The sequence below is a fragment of the Peromyscus californicus genome, unplaced genomic scaffold (genome assembly GCF_007827085.1).
Source record: "Peromyscus californicus insignis strain IS unplaced genomic scaffold, ASM782708v3 Scaffold_14__1_contigs__length_90479793_seg_2, whole genome shotgun sequence".
Taxonomy (NCBI): Eukaryota; Metazoa; Chordata; class Mammalia; order Rodentia; family Cricetidae; genus Peromyscus; species Peromyscus californicus.
Window position 1 is genome coordinate 61489911 of NW_026294436.1, and position 17394 is coordinate 61507304.

General features: G+C 35.6%; 1 protein-coding gene across 12 annotated transcripts in view; it reads right to left on the reverse strand.

The window, feature by feature from the left end:
• Positions 1-17394, reverse strand: part of Cep170 (centrosomal protein 170) — a 95501-nt gene that overhangs the window by 35341 nt on the left and 42766 nt on the right. For 6 of the 12 annotated variants that reach the window (XM_052737733.1, XM_052737729.1, XM_052737732.1 and 3 more), the window contains 3 exons: positions 13206-13363; positions 12726-13019; positions 768-917 (listed from right to left, as the gene is read on the reverse strand). In XM_052737733.1, coding sequence (XP_052593693.1) covers positions 768-917; positions 12726-13019; positions 13206-13363 — 602 coding nt within the window. The remainder of the gene's footprint in view (positions 1-767; positions 918-12725; positions 13020-13205; positions 13364-17394) is intronic. The other 6 variants (XM_052737739.1, XM_052737737.1, XM_052737738.1 and 3 more) reach the window with 3 other exon arrangements.

The following is a 17394-nucleotide window of genomic DNA, read 5'->3' on the forward strand; positions in this document are numbered from 1 at the left end:
AAAAAATAAATAAATAACCAAAGGTGCAAATTCTGGCTCCACAAATGACACAATCAAGACTCCAGCCAAGTTAATTTCTATGCACTGCATTTTCCTTATTTGTAAAACAGTTTGAAGGGTTCCTTCCACTGAAAGTTGCTGCTTAATATCTAAATAACACATCCAACTTTGTTACAAATATTTTATATTTTCTTTTTTTTCACTGTTTTAAAATTTTTCTATTCATTTTACATATCAACCACAGATTCCCCTGTCCTCCCTCCTCCCACCCCCCAGTCTTCCCCCGCAACCCACACCCCATTTCCACCTCCTCCAAGGCAAGGTTTTGCTACATAAAATTGAGTGGAATTTTGATGTCATTTTGTCCTCATTACATCCTGGCTGGTACCACACTGGCACTTACTACAGTGTATAAGTTACACCTTTCACATGTTTCCTGCTGAACTTGGTCCTCTAATTCCAAACACAACCTCCTAGGAAGTATAAGCAGTGTATATTTCTTGTTTTGTCTCATTGTGCTACTTACAAAAAGGGATATGCAGTTTATTACTTGTTTGCTGAATTGTAATTATTCTCCTCACTAACTTTGAAAGAACAATGAAAACTAAGAACTAGACCAAAACTGCTTTATGTTTTCATTCATTCAAAACAAAAAATTAGTCAACATTTAGTTTTTGAACTATTTCACAAGGGGATATCTATCAACACTTAAAATAACTTCCAAATGATGAAAACTTACATTCTATGCATATAAAAAAATTGCATACCTCTGAGTTATGAAACCCAGGTGTGCTGAATGGCTTTCTTTCTTCCATTACTACTGCAGCAGAGTTGAGAGCCCAATCTTTTATCAGACCTTTATGCTTTTCATTGATAATAGGCCTATTATAATCCTGATTGTCATCTACTCCAAATACCTAGGAGGAAAATTTTGTTTCATAAAGAAAATGAAAGTGTGGGTACCAGATTAGTATGTGAATATCATCAACAGCATCAGAAGCAAATAAAAATATTCTAAATTAACCTCACCTAGCAATTTCAGAAACAGGGAAACTTATTAAACAACAGGGTGATTCCCCCGCAGCTGGACTGGGCAAGAAGCCAACAGCTGCAGATGTAGCTATCCTCTTTAATAGTTAGCAAATATTCTGGTTGATAAAATGAAATACCCAGAATACATTAGATTTATTGACTGACTTAATGATATAAACATTACAATCCTGAGAGAAGTCAGGAAAGTACTTCAGCACGTTCTCAGCTTGTGTCTTGTTTCTATTTTAGAAAAGCACATTTTTTTAAAAAAAATATGCCTTTTCTTTATTTACTTTTTTACTTTTGTGCACATATATAACTTACATTTATACATATAATTTCCTAAGGTGCCAAACAAGATTTTATTGTATGATTTTCACAAAGTACAGCAATTTGTCTTGTAATTGTAGGTTGTAATTACCTAGTTACAGTAGGTTCTTGGCCTACTTACATAGATCAACTTTATCAATAAGTAAATGACTGTCAATGGTCAACACAGAGACCAATAGTCATGTAATCGTATTTTCCCAACAAGCAAGACTCCAGAGTTAGTCATTTTCTGGCACATAAAGGTTCCTGAATATACCACCTTGCAAACAAACTGGAAAAAAGCTATAGTGAATTACATTTAATGTTTTATTCAGTTTAAACTTTGTTCAGCTGAATGGATGAATGTCCCTCAGACTTACTCAATACACTTACTGTATGGGGCATTGATCATTACAGAAAAATATGTCCTTGAACTAGCAATCTGTAGAAATAAGCTTTGGAACCTTCGCTTCCTATAAGGAAAAACCACTTTCAGTGGTGCATACTCTTTTCACGCTGATGCATGACCTTCTCATCTACATCTCTCTACTGGGACATATGTAGCCCACAGGTTGTAGGATGGAAATGCTTGCTATACCAACATACAGAAAAAGAAACTGATGGTCATATAATAATCTGATGAATTCTGAAATGTGCATTTAGTAAAAACAGAGACCACATCTCTAAATTCAGTGAAATATGGACAATTTACCACTAAATGGCTTTATTGCTTAACTTAATTTAAATAGTTTTTGAAGAATTTGGTTAGAATTATCATTGCTTTAAAAACAAGTTACACATTATTAACTTTAAGTTAAATGAGACCTTTAATAGTACATGGAAACCAAGGTATCGATGGGAATAAATAAAAATAGTTTCTCTGCTTCATCCTGCTAAACATCAGAGTGAATTAGGCAACTAAGACAGTGAAGCAAAGAGGGTATGTATACCTTTGTCTTGTGACTTTACCTTGATTTGTAAGGAAAACATTAGAGCTGAAGTGTCTGGTAGAAATAGTTTTTTACAAAATAGTTCACTCCAAATTTACTGATTCATTTTGTTATATTTATATTACCAGAAAAAATAGTAACTCAAATTTGGAAGAACAAAAATAACCACATATGATTCCTTACATTTTGTATCACTATGGCATGTCAATTTATATTTTCTGATTTGGTGATAGTTAACTGCATCAGTCATAAATTTGACTTCTTAAAATACAATCATTAGTGGTTTCCAATAAAGAATATGGTAAACTTCTTCAAAACACTTCTAATAAAAATGACTTGGCTACTGCATTGTTAATAGACTAGTATTTTGAAAAGGTAACAAATTATATCCAGAACTGTGCTCTAATGGGAGCTGAAGGCAACAGATAGTACTCCCAGTGACTTTCTACACATTCCCTTTAAAGTATCAGAGACATACCTACTCATCTATCTGTTAGAGAATTGCCAATTTCTTTACATACAGGTGGCAGGGCAGGAAAAATTCCAATTTTGAGATTTCACAGTTATGATTTAGTCTAATTAATTTACTAATAATTGAGGCCTAAAACTCACCACATTCCTCTTTTGCCTCAGCGTCTCACGTGTTGTCATTACAGGCATGAATAAGCCACCATAGCCAGCGTTTAAAACATATTGAAAAAACGAGTAAGACAGCCATGGCTAGTCCAGCTTAAACTAGTATGCATTTATGTCTGTGTGAAGGTACACCGACATTAGCTTGTGACATCTTGCATGTAAAAACACAGTGCATAGTCAGTTATATTATCTATGTACTCCAAGGCATGTATGTTTTTTTGCATTTCTAAAATACACACATTCTGACATATGATATATTAGTCTAGAACTCGAGAGTGCCTCAAACACGAAGACCAAGTTTACAAGATTTTCCATCTTTCATTCCAGACTCTGTCACTAGGAGATCTCATCCCTATGTGTATCATTATTTGATTTACCAACTGTATAGAAAGTGGCTTACCTGTCATCATGGACAGCTCAAGATACTTCAAATGCAGTTTGTTAGCCTTAAGCTCATTATTTGCTCTCTGCCCTACTCTGACTTGGTGTCAACCACAATTTCAAACTTGTTCCGAACAAAATCTGCCTCTGTCCTTCAGCCAGGAGTTCTTTAGGCTAGATGTCCTGTCTAATCTGTATCCTTCCTTACTAGAATCTTCCCAGAGGCTTGTTACATTTCTAATTCTCCCAGGGCATACACAAAAGGAGCTCTTTGGGGTCTGACATAGTATTGAGATGACTCATGTATCTTAGAGGAGAAGAATGACATTCATATGCTACCTACAGCTATTTCCTTGACCCAGGTAGATATCTATCTGGGACACCTGTAACTGATCCCTCCAACATGTTCTAGTGTTGGGGAAAGAGGAGAGCACCTTTCACTGCACGTTTCAATGAACATATTCTCAATCTTTACCTCACAATATGTACATATCATTTTCACTATAGAATTTCCCACCCATAGCTCAGTGGCTACTCTAAGCAATTAAAACAATTGGCGGCCGGGCGGTGGTGGCGCACGCCTTTAATCCCAGCACTCGGGAGGCAGAGCCAGGCGGATCTCTGTGAGTTCGAGGCCAGCCTGGTCTCCAAAGCGAGTTCCAGGAAAGGCGCAAAGCTACACAGAGAAACCCTGTCTCGAAAAACCAAAAAAAAAAAACAAAAAAAAAAAAAAAAAAAAAAAAAAAAAACAATTGGCTACTGAGGCATGGCACTTACGAATTGTAGGCAATTAGGGTAGGCACTACAGGAGATTTAAAAATTTGCGAGGATCTAACACACACACACACACACACACACACACACAAATCTAAAAGAACCATGCAGAGGCACTCTTATTATTAAACCAAACTCCTGTGAATACCAGACTTTCAGATTCCTGTCTCAATTTAGATTACTATAGATTAAAAAAAAAAAAAAAAAAAAAAACCTCCAGATAATAATGGACTGTGCTATATACAACACAAGCAAAGCCCATGATTTTGGTTTTTCCATTACCAGGTTATTATTGTCATTATTTAAAAGTCCAAACTACAGAGCACAGTTTCACACCTTTCAATTCAAAATGGTAATAGTGTGGCTGGGGATTAGTGGTACTCTATTTAAAGAGCTGATATTTTTCGGATATTTTATGGATACTTATATCCCACCTACTAAACAGGTGCACAGGTCAAAATTACACATAGTAATATCAGATATAGGAGATTTGCTCATTGTAACAGGAAACAGAGCCCAGTGTGAACAAAGGAACGGGAGGAGAAAACTATGTCATAATTATAACAACACAAATGTGGACAAAATGAAAATTTCATTGCATAATACTTCATTTATTAAATTAAAAGTAGGACTGTAGGTATAGATTAGTGGCAGAGTGCATATTTAACATGAATGAGGCCCAGCACTAAAAAAAAGGTCCTAATCAATTAAAATTTAGAATCTGTCTTCTCATAGAAATGAGAAAGCTAACAGTAAACAACGAGCTTTTGTAGGCTTACATTAATCAAAGGATGGTGAAGCACTAAGATTTTAATTCTAACAAGGTGTCAAAAATAAAATCATAGTCGAGTTTTAAACCAGAAAATTTCTTTCCCCAAGGAGCAAGGTCCTACTGGGTAAGACGAGTGAGGTCTCCCTTTTTAAGTTAAATCATTAGTATAGGGTCTGACACCTTACAAAAAACATTTGAGAAATAACCCATTAAGAACTATGCTGAACTCCAAGCACATAGTGTCAAAGAACTCAAGATGATTTTAAAAAAAGTTTTGTATCTAAATTTATAGTATCTTTCCAGGAAAATATAACAACTTTTAAAAAGAAAAATGCCTTAAATTCATTGGAATAAATGTATTGAAATTATTTAACACTGTGATTCTGATATTTGTAACTACCTTTTCAAATATAAAATTGTTACAAGAGTTCTGAATGGGGTTAGGAGAGACCATTTACCATTTATTGTGATATAAACATGCATTCTTGTTCACAGCATCATTATTTAATCAAAGATAGACTCAAACTCAACATCTGTCAATAGATGAATAGATAAAAGGTTCTATCACAGAATGATTCATGATAAAAAAGAATGAGTAGCAATGCATATCACAACACAGAGGAACCTTGAAGACAATATTCAAAGTAAAACTAGCCAGTCATTAAAGGCCACATATAGAATGACTGTTTATATGACATATTCAGACTAAGTAAATGTACAGAGACAGAAAGCAAATAGTTAGTTGCCAAGGAGTCGAAACAATGGGAAAAGACTACTTGAGTGCAATTTCTCATTAGAGTGATGAACACATTCTGGAGTTGGACAATACAATCATCACACAACAGTATGAATTACCACAGCTTCTAGACTGTACACTTACATTTTACTTCTGAGAGCTGACTTTCAACTAATCATCATTCTGCCTCAGTTTACTAAGTCCTAGAATTATAGATGCATATTATAACACCTAACTGAACTGCACACTGTCAATACTGAAATACCCATTTTATGTGATGTGTAAAATTTAAAATTTTTACTGCCATTTTTAAAATAAGGTACTACGTAACTCTATCTTTTCCTTGGTGCTTCTTTCTGAATAAAACCAGTTTCACTTCTTTGTTTTCTTTCTTTCCTTCAACCCCCTGGCTTTCCATCACTTCCCATATCTTTCTCTATTGACTCCATAATTTCCTACAACGCTCCATTAGCTTATTGGATAAGTTTAAATTATTGATATATTTCATCTTACTGGTATAGTTAAAATTTCTAATTTCTCTACTTTTTCATATTCCTCTTCACAAAATCTGGCTGTTTATCAATGACCACATTCTCTATCTTTGTGCCAAACAGACTTTAAGCTGGAGGTATTAGCTATTGCCAGAGCTCAGCAAGCCCTTTAGTCTTCCACTACACAGGTACTTGTACTGAAATTAATATATTTTCTTTTCTTCTGACCCAATCTCTATTCATTTGCAGCTTTCAAAACTATTAACAAAGCTAAGCTTGCAACATAGACAAGTTATTTTGAGATCAAGACATTAAAAACTAGATTAAGGCATAAAAATACAGAAAAAAAATTGCTGTGCGGTGGTGGCTCACATCTATAGTCCCAGTACTTGGGAGGCAGAGACAGGTGGATCTCTATGAATTCGATGCCAGCCTGGTCTACAGAGCAAGTTCCAGCACAGCTAGAGTGGTTACACAGAGAAACCCTGTCTCAAAACACTAAAAGAAGAAAAGAAAAAATTGGGGGTTATCATGTTGGGTTTAACTAATCTATAAATTTACTGGAATACATTAGCTAATATATCAAAGTTCATATAAACATATTAAATGAAAAAGCACATCAAACTTTCACATTCATGGTTTCAAAAGATAGTTTTGCTCTACTACAAAACAAGAAAGATCATTCTAGAGAGGGCAGACAATTAAATCTGACAGAGGTTACTTCTATAGAGAAAAAGCACATGACAGACACCAATAGAAAGGTGGAATGCTAGTGGTTACTCTAGGGGAGTCAGATAAAGCCTTTTAAAAGTGAATTATGGGATCACGGGATCAGGAGCCGTCCCTGGTGCATGAGCGGGCTTTTTGGAGCCCAGTGCCTAAGGTGTGACACCTTGTGCAGCCTTGGTTCAGGGGGGAGGGGCTAGGACCTGCCTCAGCTGAATGTACCAGGCTCTGCTGACTCCCCAATGGGAGACCTTGACTTGGAGGAGGTGGGAATGGGGGGTGGGCTGGGGGGAAGACTGAGGGACGGGAAGGGGGGGATCTGTGGTTGGTATGTAAAATGAATAGAAAATTTCTTAATAATAATAAAAAAGTGAATTACAAGAATGGAGTTCCTGTTTTAGAAAGACAAAAATGAGTTATGGGAGGGGGCTGGTGGGATGGCTAAGCAGGTAAAGGCACTTGCTTTCATGCCTCACAACCTGAGTTTAATCCCATGACCTCAAAAGGTTGAGAATTGAATCCCCTCCAGCTTGTCTGACCTCTGACTTCTACATCCATTCTCTCTCTCTCTCTCTCTCTCTCTCTCTCTCTCTCTCTCTCTCTCTCTCTCTCTCTCACACACACACACACACACACACACAAGCACATACACAAACCCCACCCCCACCCCTCAGACACATGTAGTAATTGTTACTGAAATGGATGGTAGTCAAAGTTGTACAATGTTAAAAACACTATACTATAAAATTAGAATGACTAAAATGATAAACTTTATGTTTATATATTTTACTACAAAACAATATTCAAAGAATAAGATGAATTATGAAGAAATAGGCATATAAGACTGAACAATAAGAGAAAAACTTCACGCAGAAGAATAAATCGACTCCATAAAACAACAAACAAAAGGAAACATGGTAATCTATTAAATGTTAGGCTTCTAACAGACAAATCAGAGTTCCCTCAGGCAGCTCTGAGGATTAGCATAGGATAGTTTCTTATAGCCATAAGGAAACTGAAATGGTTAAAAAGGTTTGAGAATTAGAAGGATTTTTTTTTTCCCAAAAATAAAACAAACAAAAAACAGTAATGGAGAAAAAAGCGTTACCATCAAAACTCAAAATGTGAAATCTATATGAAGGTACTTTAAGAACATCTGAGGCTCTCTGAATTACTCCATTGGTTTCCATATACATCTAGACTTTTACGTATATTTCAGTCTCTGCATCTATCTGGCTCTGTCAATGCAAATTCTCTGTGGTGTGTTTGTGTGTGCAAATAAGTGCTCATGTAGGCATGTGTATGTATGCATTCAGGTGCACATGCATGTGTGGAAGTCAGAGGTCAATACTGAGTATCTTCCATGATTCCCTTCTACCTTAGTTTCTGAGACAGGACCTCTTACTAAACTTGGAGTTTATTAAGCTAGACTGATTGGCCAATGAGCTCTAACACAGGAGACTGTCTCAATACACCTCTAGCTCTGTGCTTACAGACATGTATTGCCACTCCTGGCTTTACATGATTGCTGAAGATCCAAGCTCAAGTCCTCATGCTTGTCCAATAAGCACTTTACTGACAGTGGCCTTCCCAGCCCTCCAAGTTTCTGATTCTGGTTTATATCATGTCTTCCCTCGCTCTGATATAGATCCCATCTTGCAGAGTTGATGTATGGGATGAAATTCAAGAGGAGAAATACTACTTTCAAACGCTCTCTAAAACAATCTCTATTTCTCTCGTTCGTTTGATGTCTATCTGCTACTCTCACAGCAGGTTTTCCCAGTTAGCTAGGAAGGCTAGGATGCAGTGTACTGGGTAAGGTGGCGTGGTGGGAGGGCAAACTGCCCCCTGACTGGTTCTTTGGAAAGTGAACTATACAGAGTCAACTTGGGGAGGGACAGGGAGACCATTATTACACTGGAAGATGACTGACTTTTAGTCAAGAAATAAACAGCACATTTCTCCACAAGCTTAGATATAAAACCCACCAGGATGTGTTAAGATTATAAAAGGTGAATTTGGAGACACTTACAAAATTATTTATTGAAGTCAGAACAAAACACAAACAAAATTGTAGTAATTGCCTAATTTAAGCAGTAGAGAAGAGGGTATATCTCAGTACTTTTTAACTGAACACAGAAAAGCAAGCAAAGCGTCATTTTGGCTTAGTCATCTCTTGAAAGACATCTTATTTTAACTGTACCAAACTAAGTAGAAATGTAAACACAGATTGATTTGTATTTTCAGGATGCAGTGTACTTTGGGGAAAACAAAAGGGCCTTTGTGCTTATCACACTCATCATCATTGTACCAAGATACTATTACTTACACATCTGGACAAAGCTTTTGACTCATTCCTACGTGATGTCGTATTGTCTGGTTTTCTTTACTCTTCTGGTTGGTTCATGCGCTTTTGTCCACCAATGTTGGTGTTGCTAAGACTTTCTTATTCTGTCTCCTTTTATCCTGTATGTTTTCCAGTTACCTCACCTCTCAGCCCTTTGCTCTCTATTTTTAGCCTAAATCTCTTATTTAAGATCCAGGTATACATAATCAGGTTAACTCATGACTATAGTAGCTGTTTTTAAAATTGCTTTCTTTGTTTTGGCCTTCCCAACTTCAAGCCATACTTCATACTTCTGACAGTGATCTGACCATGTCATAGACTGGAGAGATGGCTTAGAGGGTAGGAGCACTTGCTGCCAGGCCTGATCACCTGAGTTCCAGCTCCAGGACTAACGTAGTGGGAGAAGAACCAACTCTTCCAAATTGTTCTTTGAAGGTATGAAGTTCATACTTTTACTCCTCCCTCCCAAATAAGTAAACATTGAAAAGTTTTCAATGAATCTCCACTGACTTCAGTATAAAAATTAAGTTCTCAGTGTCAGATACAAGGGACTTCGATTCTCGCTCTCTAAAAGTAACTATGGTCCTCTGAACAAGACTTACTTTCTCCTTTACTGATAATGCCCCAATCTGGCTACGCTTGTCCTTCATTTTCTGAATAAGACTAGTCTGCACTTTTTTTTTTTAACTGTTATCCCTATAACGGCATTAATTATGTATGTTGAAAAATAAGTCATCTGGCAGTTAAACCTAGAATTAACTGAGGACAGTTCCTAATAACCATGGAGTTTATAATTCTCTTTCCTCCTCAGATGAATAAGGACAAAAACCACAGAACTAGTAATGATAATGCTTAGGGTTAAAATTCAACAAAATGAGTGTTTATGGGAGCCTTTTTAGATTAGACAGCTTTAGCTATTAGATGGCTAATTCTCGGATGAAGAGATGTTTAACCTGAGACCTCATCCTGGAAGCTACTGTAACATTTCCTTCAACATGTTACACTTCTCAAAACATTCAACATACTACTTCAAATTTATTTATAATTATATTCCACTATACTTATTTCTTGAAACAAAGAATACAGTCTTTCAAATTTTAATAATCCTTTCTTCATACAAAGTCTGGCACACTGTCAATGAAATAATTACTCCTTAAATGATGGAGTAAGAAAGGAAAGATGCTATATAAAGTTTTGGGTACCAAACAAAGACAGTTGGACAACAGCTGCTCCAACTTTGATCACACATACTCAAACCTCAAAAGGGGAATGTAGATGACTGAGCATGTCTGTTTACTACTCTGGTCCTTCCAAAGTAGTGCTTATGCCTCAGTATGGCTATTCTTGCCCTTCATTTTCTCTGATCTACAGGTTACTTGGTCTTCTTCAGATATCTGAATCCACATCTCCATGTTTGCTCCTACAAAGCTAACTTTAAGCTGGCCTGACTCTGGTTTCCAGCTTTCAGCAGACCTACTGGACTCTCAGCTATGTTACTTTGGCAGTTACATGATAATGGGGTGACTCTTGTTTTCCTTGAAGCAGTCTTGGTTTTAGTTTTCTGGTTTATACAAATGAAGAATGGCTAAATTAGCTATCCAGTCACACAATATCATTATTTTTTAATGGATCTTGCTCTAAAATCTTTGGTTTCTCCATTCTGAATGATGTATTACTTTTGTCAAATACAGGGCTCCCTGAGAAAGCAAAAGGATACATAGGATACTTTTAGACAATAATTCAGAACCATTCTGCAAACTCCTCCCTGCCTATCAGTTTTTAAAGAGGCCCACTTGCAGCAGTGCCTTCTTTCTTGCTGGCTGGCCCAGGCCAGGTTGGTCCCTGCTCTGTAACTTGCACTTTGGCTTCACGTTTAACCCTTTTAGTGTTGAAAGAACTTTCCAGGATTTGCCAGTCCTTTGGGTAGAGAGTCATATGTAGAAATGAATAATATAAAAAGTAATAATCAGAGATAATTTTCATATAGCTCTCATGAGAGACATCATGATAAGCATACTATGTATTTTTTAATTCCTATTAAACTTAAAAAATTTTTTCATCTCAGAAATGACACTTAAGCATAAAGTGGTTGCTTTACCCCAAGAGCATAGTACATGTAAAGTTTACACACTTAATTCCAGATGCTTGCAAATAGCCATGTCCTTAACCTCTGTAATATATAACCATAAAATAATATTTTAATGGAAAAATATTAATCACTGTCAAGTAAAATATCTATGGCTTTTTAAAACGTATACTTTTTTTGTTATTTTGTTTTGTTTTGTTTTTTTGAGACAGGGTTTCTCTGTGTAGCTTTGGTGCCTGTCCTAGATCTCAATCTCACTCTATAGACCAGGCTGGCCTCGAACTCACAAGAGATCCACCTGACTCTGCCTCCTGAGTGCTGGGATTAAAGGTGTGCACCACTACCGTCCGGCTAAAATCTATACTTCTTTTTTTAAGAACAGTAAAAGGACTGCTTACATATAACAATTATTTCCAAGACTAACGGGTCTCAAAGTCTGGCATTAATGCTACTCTAACAGTAGAATAATTAGACTTCTCAATAAGTTTATGTCTACAAATTATACATGTATACCAGTGAAGGCATCACAAATACTAAAGAATACAGACTAAAATAGAAATAATATACTAAGAATTAAGAGTGAACAGAATCCTACTATTTTTTTCTTGCATCCCAGAGGGCTGGATCTTGCCCACTTCTCTGACAGGCCATTATGAAAACTCATCACCTAAACTAGCATATTTAAATGTTAATGTTCATATGAACCACATGGTTATCTTACTTTTAATCACATATTCTGATTCACTATATCTGTATGGGCCTCCTAAGTGATATCAATGTTGTATACTCATAAGTACATTTTGGGTAACAAGAATTTAAATGAGAGATTAATGTTTATAGCCAAACTTAGGTTGCTATTTTCAAGGAGGTAAAATAAATAGCTCATTCTAAGGTCACCTATTCACTATCAACAACAAAATTGGGAAGTACTTTTTAAACTATACATCAACATATAAATAAACCAATAACATAAAAGAAATATCTGAAATATAGATAATGATTAGGACTGGGTATAAATCCGACTAAAATGATTTTGTTCTGATTTCATCAAAGATAGTAGTAGTAAAGAGAAACAAAGAATCAAAGATAATCACAACATGTGTTTTTTATATGCTTCCAAAATGAAATTAGGTTGAAAACCTGTTAATATTTATATTCATTTAATAATTATAGCAATCTATTTCTTTGTTCAGTTTTGATATGAATGACATTACTTTTAAGGCCAATCAAATTTATATACCTTAAAGAGGCCCAGGCAGTTTAATTGTAGAGGACCTTACATAGAAAACTCAGGAAAATTCAGAATATAAGCAAAATGAAAGTAGAAAATAATTTGTTCTTGCTGTAGTCTTCTAGGTCCCTAATAAAACCCTAAAGTTCCAATACCACCAACTGCATGAGAACATTTCACATCAACTCTCCAATAAGGTCCAACAGTCAAAAGCCCCACAAAACTAACATCATACTCAAATTTCAATTATTTACCTTGTCAATCATTTTTCTTGCTTCCACCTCCTCACTGTTGGGATTCTCTAACTCAATGGTATAAGTACCCTTGTCACTTTGGTCATCATCATTATCCTTTTCTGAAGTAGCAGAAGTAGCTTGATTTTTTAACACTTTATCCATCTCCTGGCTTGGTCTGTGCCCAAGACTCCCTGAACTTCTTAACAATGCAGTTTGTAGGAAGGGTATTGACACCGATGGCTCCTCTGATTTCTGTTTTAACAATTTCCCATGTGGAACACCATGCCCCCCTCTGTGATGCGTAGAGCTAGTCTGTAAAGACAAAGAAACCACTTTGGCATCTGCTGGTGGAGAGTTTGCTTTTTTAAGTTTTGTATGTGGTGTTGAGAAAGTAGTTTCCTGACATAGGATTCCTGAACTTTGAGTAAAAGAATATGACCTTCTCTTTCTGGAATGATCTTCATCAAAGAATGCAATCATAAAAGCAGTTTGACTTACAACGGCCTGGTCTTGATGCTTTTCAGTAGACTGGACCTTTTTTTTCTGTTCTGAGTGATGGCGTCGTAAATGTTCCTCAAGGGTTGCACGCTTGCTACAGCGTCTGTGTGCCCCAGCATTCTCTGAATCACTCTGTGTGCCATCATCGTGTTTGTTTCCTGGACACAAGAAAGAAATGATATAGTAGAAAAGAAAAAAATCCCATGGAGAAAATCAGAAGCACATACAAAAGTGCTATTTGTTTTGACACCCTTCCCATTCCTAATATAAAATCATATGTTCTTTTCTGTAACAGGTTCTGCACACTGTCCTCAAATGCAATGGTCACAATTATATTTAATCAAACAACAAAGAGGACTTTCATAAACAATTGGATGTATTGCTTTTCTTTCTCTAAATCCTAACTTTATTAAAAGACTTAAAAGATAAGCAATGTTCCATCATCTGTCATAGTTTATACTTATGACAGCAAAACACATTAGCTCTGCCTCTGAATCGTAACCCTGTGTTAACAAAAAACAACAACAACAAAAAAAAACACAAACAAAACTGACTCTTAACATTAAGAATAAGCAAAGCTTCAACCCCACATAAAGAACTATAGGCAACTAATGAACGCCGAGAGTGGGAAAAACAGTATTTCCCAAAAAAGAACACACCAATCGGTTATCCAATACTAATGGTCAGCCCTGACTGAAAACACACACAAGCAAGACTGTAGACTGAGCAGGTTATGTTTATGTATTAGGAATTATGTTTGTAACAAAAATTCATGAAAAACAGGGCAATAATTTGAAAGAGACTGAGCTGAGAAGGGGTGTATGGGAGTCTGGAGGGAGGAAAGGAAATGGGGAAATGAAGTCATTATAATCTCAAAAGATAACAGTAATTTTTTAAAAGACTGGTGTAACTGAAACAACTTATTATTAAATAGAACACAAATGTCAGAAAGATGGAGTATATCTAAATTGTGATATTTAATACTTTTAAAAGTTCAGCATACCTTTCAATAAAAAGATTGAAATTTATAGCTTCTATTAATAATGACATTTTTACAAATGCTTTCTTAGCAGAGATTTCTAAACTCTAGTGGCTTGAAAGAGTTAAAGGATGCTGAGAACACTAACAAAGACAAATCTGTGACATGCTTCCATCTACTAAACTACAGGGTACACATATAGGCAGATGTCATATCCAAAAAACACAGTCACATTAAAACATACGTGAATTTTGAAACACCAGTCTCCTCACCAAAGCACTATTAAGGTAAAAATAATGGGGGTTGGGCACATTTGAAGTGAAATATTAATATAAAAACAAATGTGACAAATGTAAAACTCTTCAAATTATTTACTATCCAAAATGTAATCTGAAAAAAAAATGTGTTTAATAAGCAGAATCTCTGCCACTGATAATTAATCTAGGAATCACGGGTAACATGTGGAAAGCAAATACATATATAACTACTAGTTCAAATACAATTTTTACCATAGCACTGTTTAAAACATATTGGGTTGGATACAGTGAACAGGAATTCAGTTTGCTAAGGTCCAAAGAAACGAACTATAATATTTCCTGTACAGCAAGACCAAATAAACATACAACCAGAATTTTTAATAAAAACCAGTTTCATATCTTTCCTGTTACTAATCTGTTGGAGATTAGTCATTTTGTTTCTTATAAAATTACTATTCCTTCTAGTGCTTCTGTATATTACACAAGGTGAGAAGGTGAGTCATCAGATCAGAGCTGTAATCTTCTGTTTCTACTTAGCAAAAAGACCACCAGGAAATGCTTGACATACTTCTTAAGGCATCTGTCCACCACTAATTATGCCTAAATCTAGAAGTTCATTTACTATCTCTCAAGTTAGCTTAGCTGTACTCCGCAAGAAGCTATGGCTAAAGAAGCTGCAACTCTCCTAAAGGGTGAAAGTGTATGGGCTTTGTGAACATTATTTTCCTCACTGTCCCAAAGCGCGTGCACTTTACTCTTGTAGGAGCAAGGCATCTGTCTGTCTGTCTCTGTCTGTCTCTGTCTGTCAGTCTGTCTACCTATCTATCTATCTTGTATCAACTGTTTAACTGATTTTTATACTTGCTAAAAAGTCCAAAGTTTAAGAAATTGTTATTAACTACTGTCTTCCTTCAGTTATTCACAATCTGAATGTATCCCTTTCATAACCTAAACAGTGGGAAACTTGTTATCTATTGATAGCAGCTCTGATTTCTGAAGGAAGTCAAACATCATTTGTGAATAAGTATGAAGAAATAACATAGGTCTATTTGAGATACAAAGTGAGTTATTGCTGTGAAAGGATTTTTTTGAAAGGCTTTAAAAACAGGATCATAGTAAATCTGAAAGAAGAGTTCCCAGCAATGGTAACACACTGCAAAATGCTTACCTGTAAATCAAATTCGAAATTGATAGTGATTAGACCAATTTTTGGCAAAAATTTAAAATATATACTGATCAGTATAGAGATAGTGTTCATATGGATATTAATGATTCTACTATTAATTAGGCAAAAACGGTCTTGGTGAAGAGCAGAGAATATACTAAAATGATGGCTTAAAATAATTGTTAATACAGGAAACAAGAACAATGGCACTGCTATGAAAGGATTTAAAAATTCTTTTTCCTAAATATTTATCTTATTTTATGTCTATGATTGTTTTGCCTGCATGTATCTATGTTCAAGCTGTGAGTGCCTCCTTCCTGAAGAAGTCAGAAGAGGGCCCTGGACTCCTCCTTTATGGATGGTGTGGAGATACCATCTGGGTGCTAGAAACTGAACCTGGGTCCTAACTGCTGAGCTACCTCTCCAGCCTCTTAACAAAGGTTTTTAAATGGTACCTTCCTAAAGGATCTTTTCAATTCAACCTTCATATATTTAGTAAAAGTATGATTTTTAAGACAACTCATTTTCAAGGTATGTACTACCTCTGATATCATAATAGCTTATTAATATTATGCTTCAAATTTACACTAATGGTCAGTTTACAAATGTTACCTTTAACCTGTGCATGCATATTTTTCAATTATGTATAAATATCACCTAATAGGAGTAAATATATCACATTAGAACTCAAAAGCCTTTATGCCAGGTGACTACTGATGACTATGACTAAATACTGTAATAGGTGACAATGAAGAATTAGGTAATCATATGATCTCACTATCCTGAAATGTCTTAGAAACCAATGGAACTACATATAAATTCCGATTTCTTCATTACTTGACCAGAATTCCAGGGTATACGATATGGATTAAGTCAGTCAATTCTGTCATTAACAATGAAGTCACTAGATAAAACCATATGCTGAAGTCCAGAAGAAGTATTAAGGGACAGAGTAGGCTACATGGGATCCCTACTGCAAAAAGCATTTTTTTTTTTTTTTTTTTTTTTAAATTTCGAGACAGGGTTTCTCTGTGTAGCTTTGCGCCTTTCCTGGAACTCGCTTTGTAGACCAGGCTGGCCTCGAACTCACAGAGATCCGCCTGGCTCTGCCTCCCGAGTGCTGGGATTAAAGGCGTGCGCCACCACCGCCTGGCTGCAAAAAGCATTTTTTAAAAAAATAGAATTAATAAGTTCCTAATAAAAGCCATAGAATGGTTAGATTCACATACAATCGTCATTTGTTCAAAACCATTCCTGTATTGATAGCATACTTAAAAACAAGACAGAATAACACAAATTTCAAAATAAATTCAATTCACAAAACCAGTGGAAATGAAGCTAATTATTTGCTACAATCAATGTACATGTATCAAGTTTTTAATGATTGTGATCAAGTGTTGAATACAGTATATACAATAGCTAATGTTACTATATAGTAATATATAATTAATGTCTACAAATAGACATTTAAATTACAATTCTTGATAGCACAAATTTTACATCAGAATAATAGATACCTTGTAAATACATCTAAACTGTATGTTTTGTGAGCAGCCTCTGCAAACAGCTTACAGTTTGAAGCACCCCGTGACTATCTGATCTAAACAGAACTTTCAGCCCACACCAAGTAGCTTAATTTTGTTTTCAAAACCTAGGTATGATACTTTATTGGAAGCATGATACAGAGAAAAGAACTGTACGTATCCTTTCTTTAAATCAAGAAAATGATGGGGATTATCTTCTAGGAAACTGTATTTTGTATAATTAATAGATTTTGTATTTCTGTAG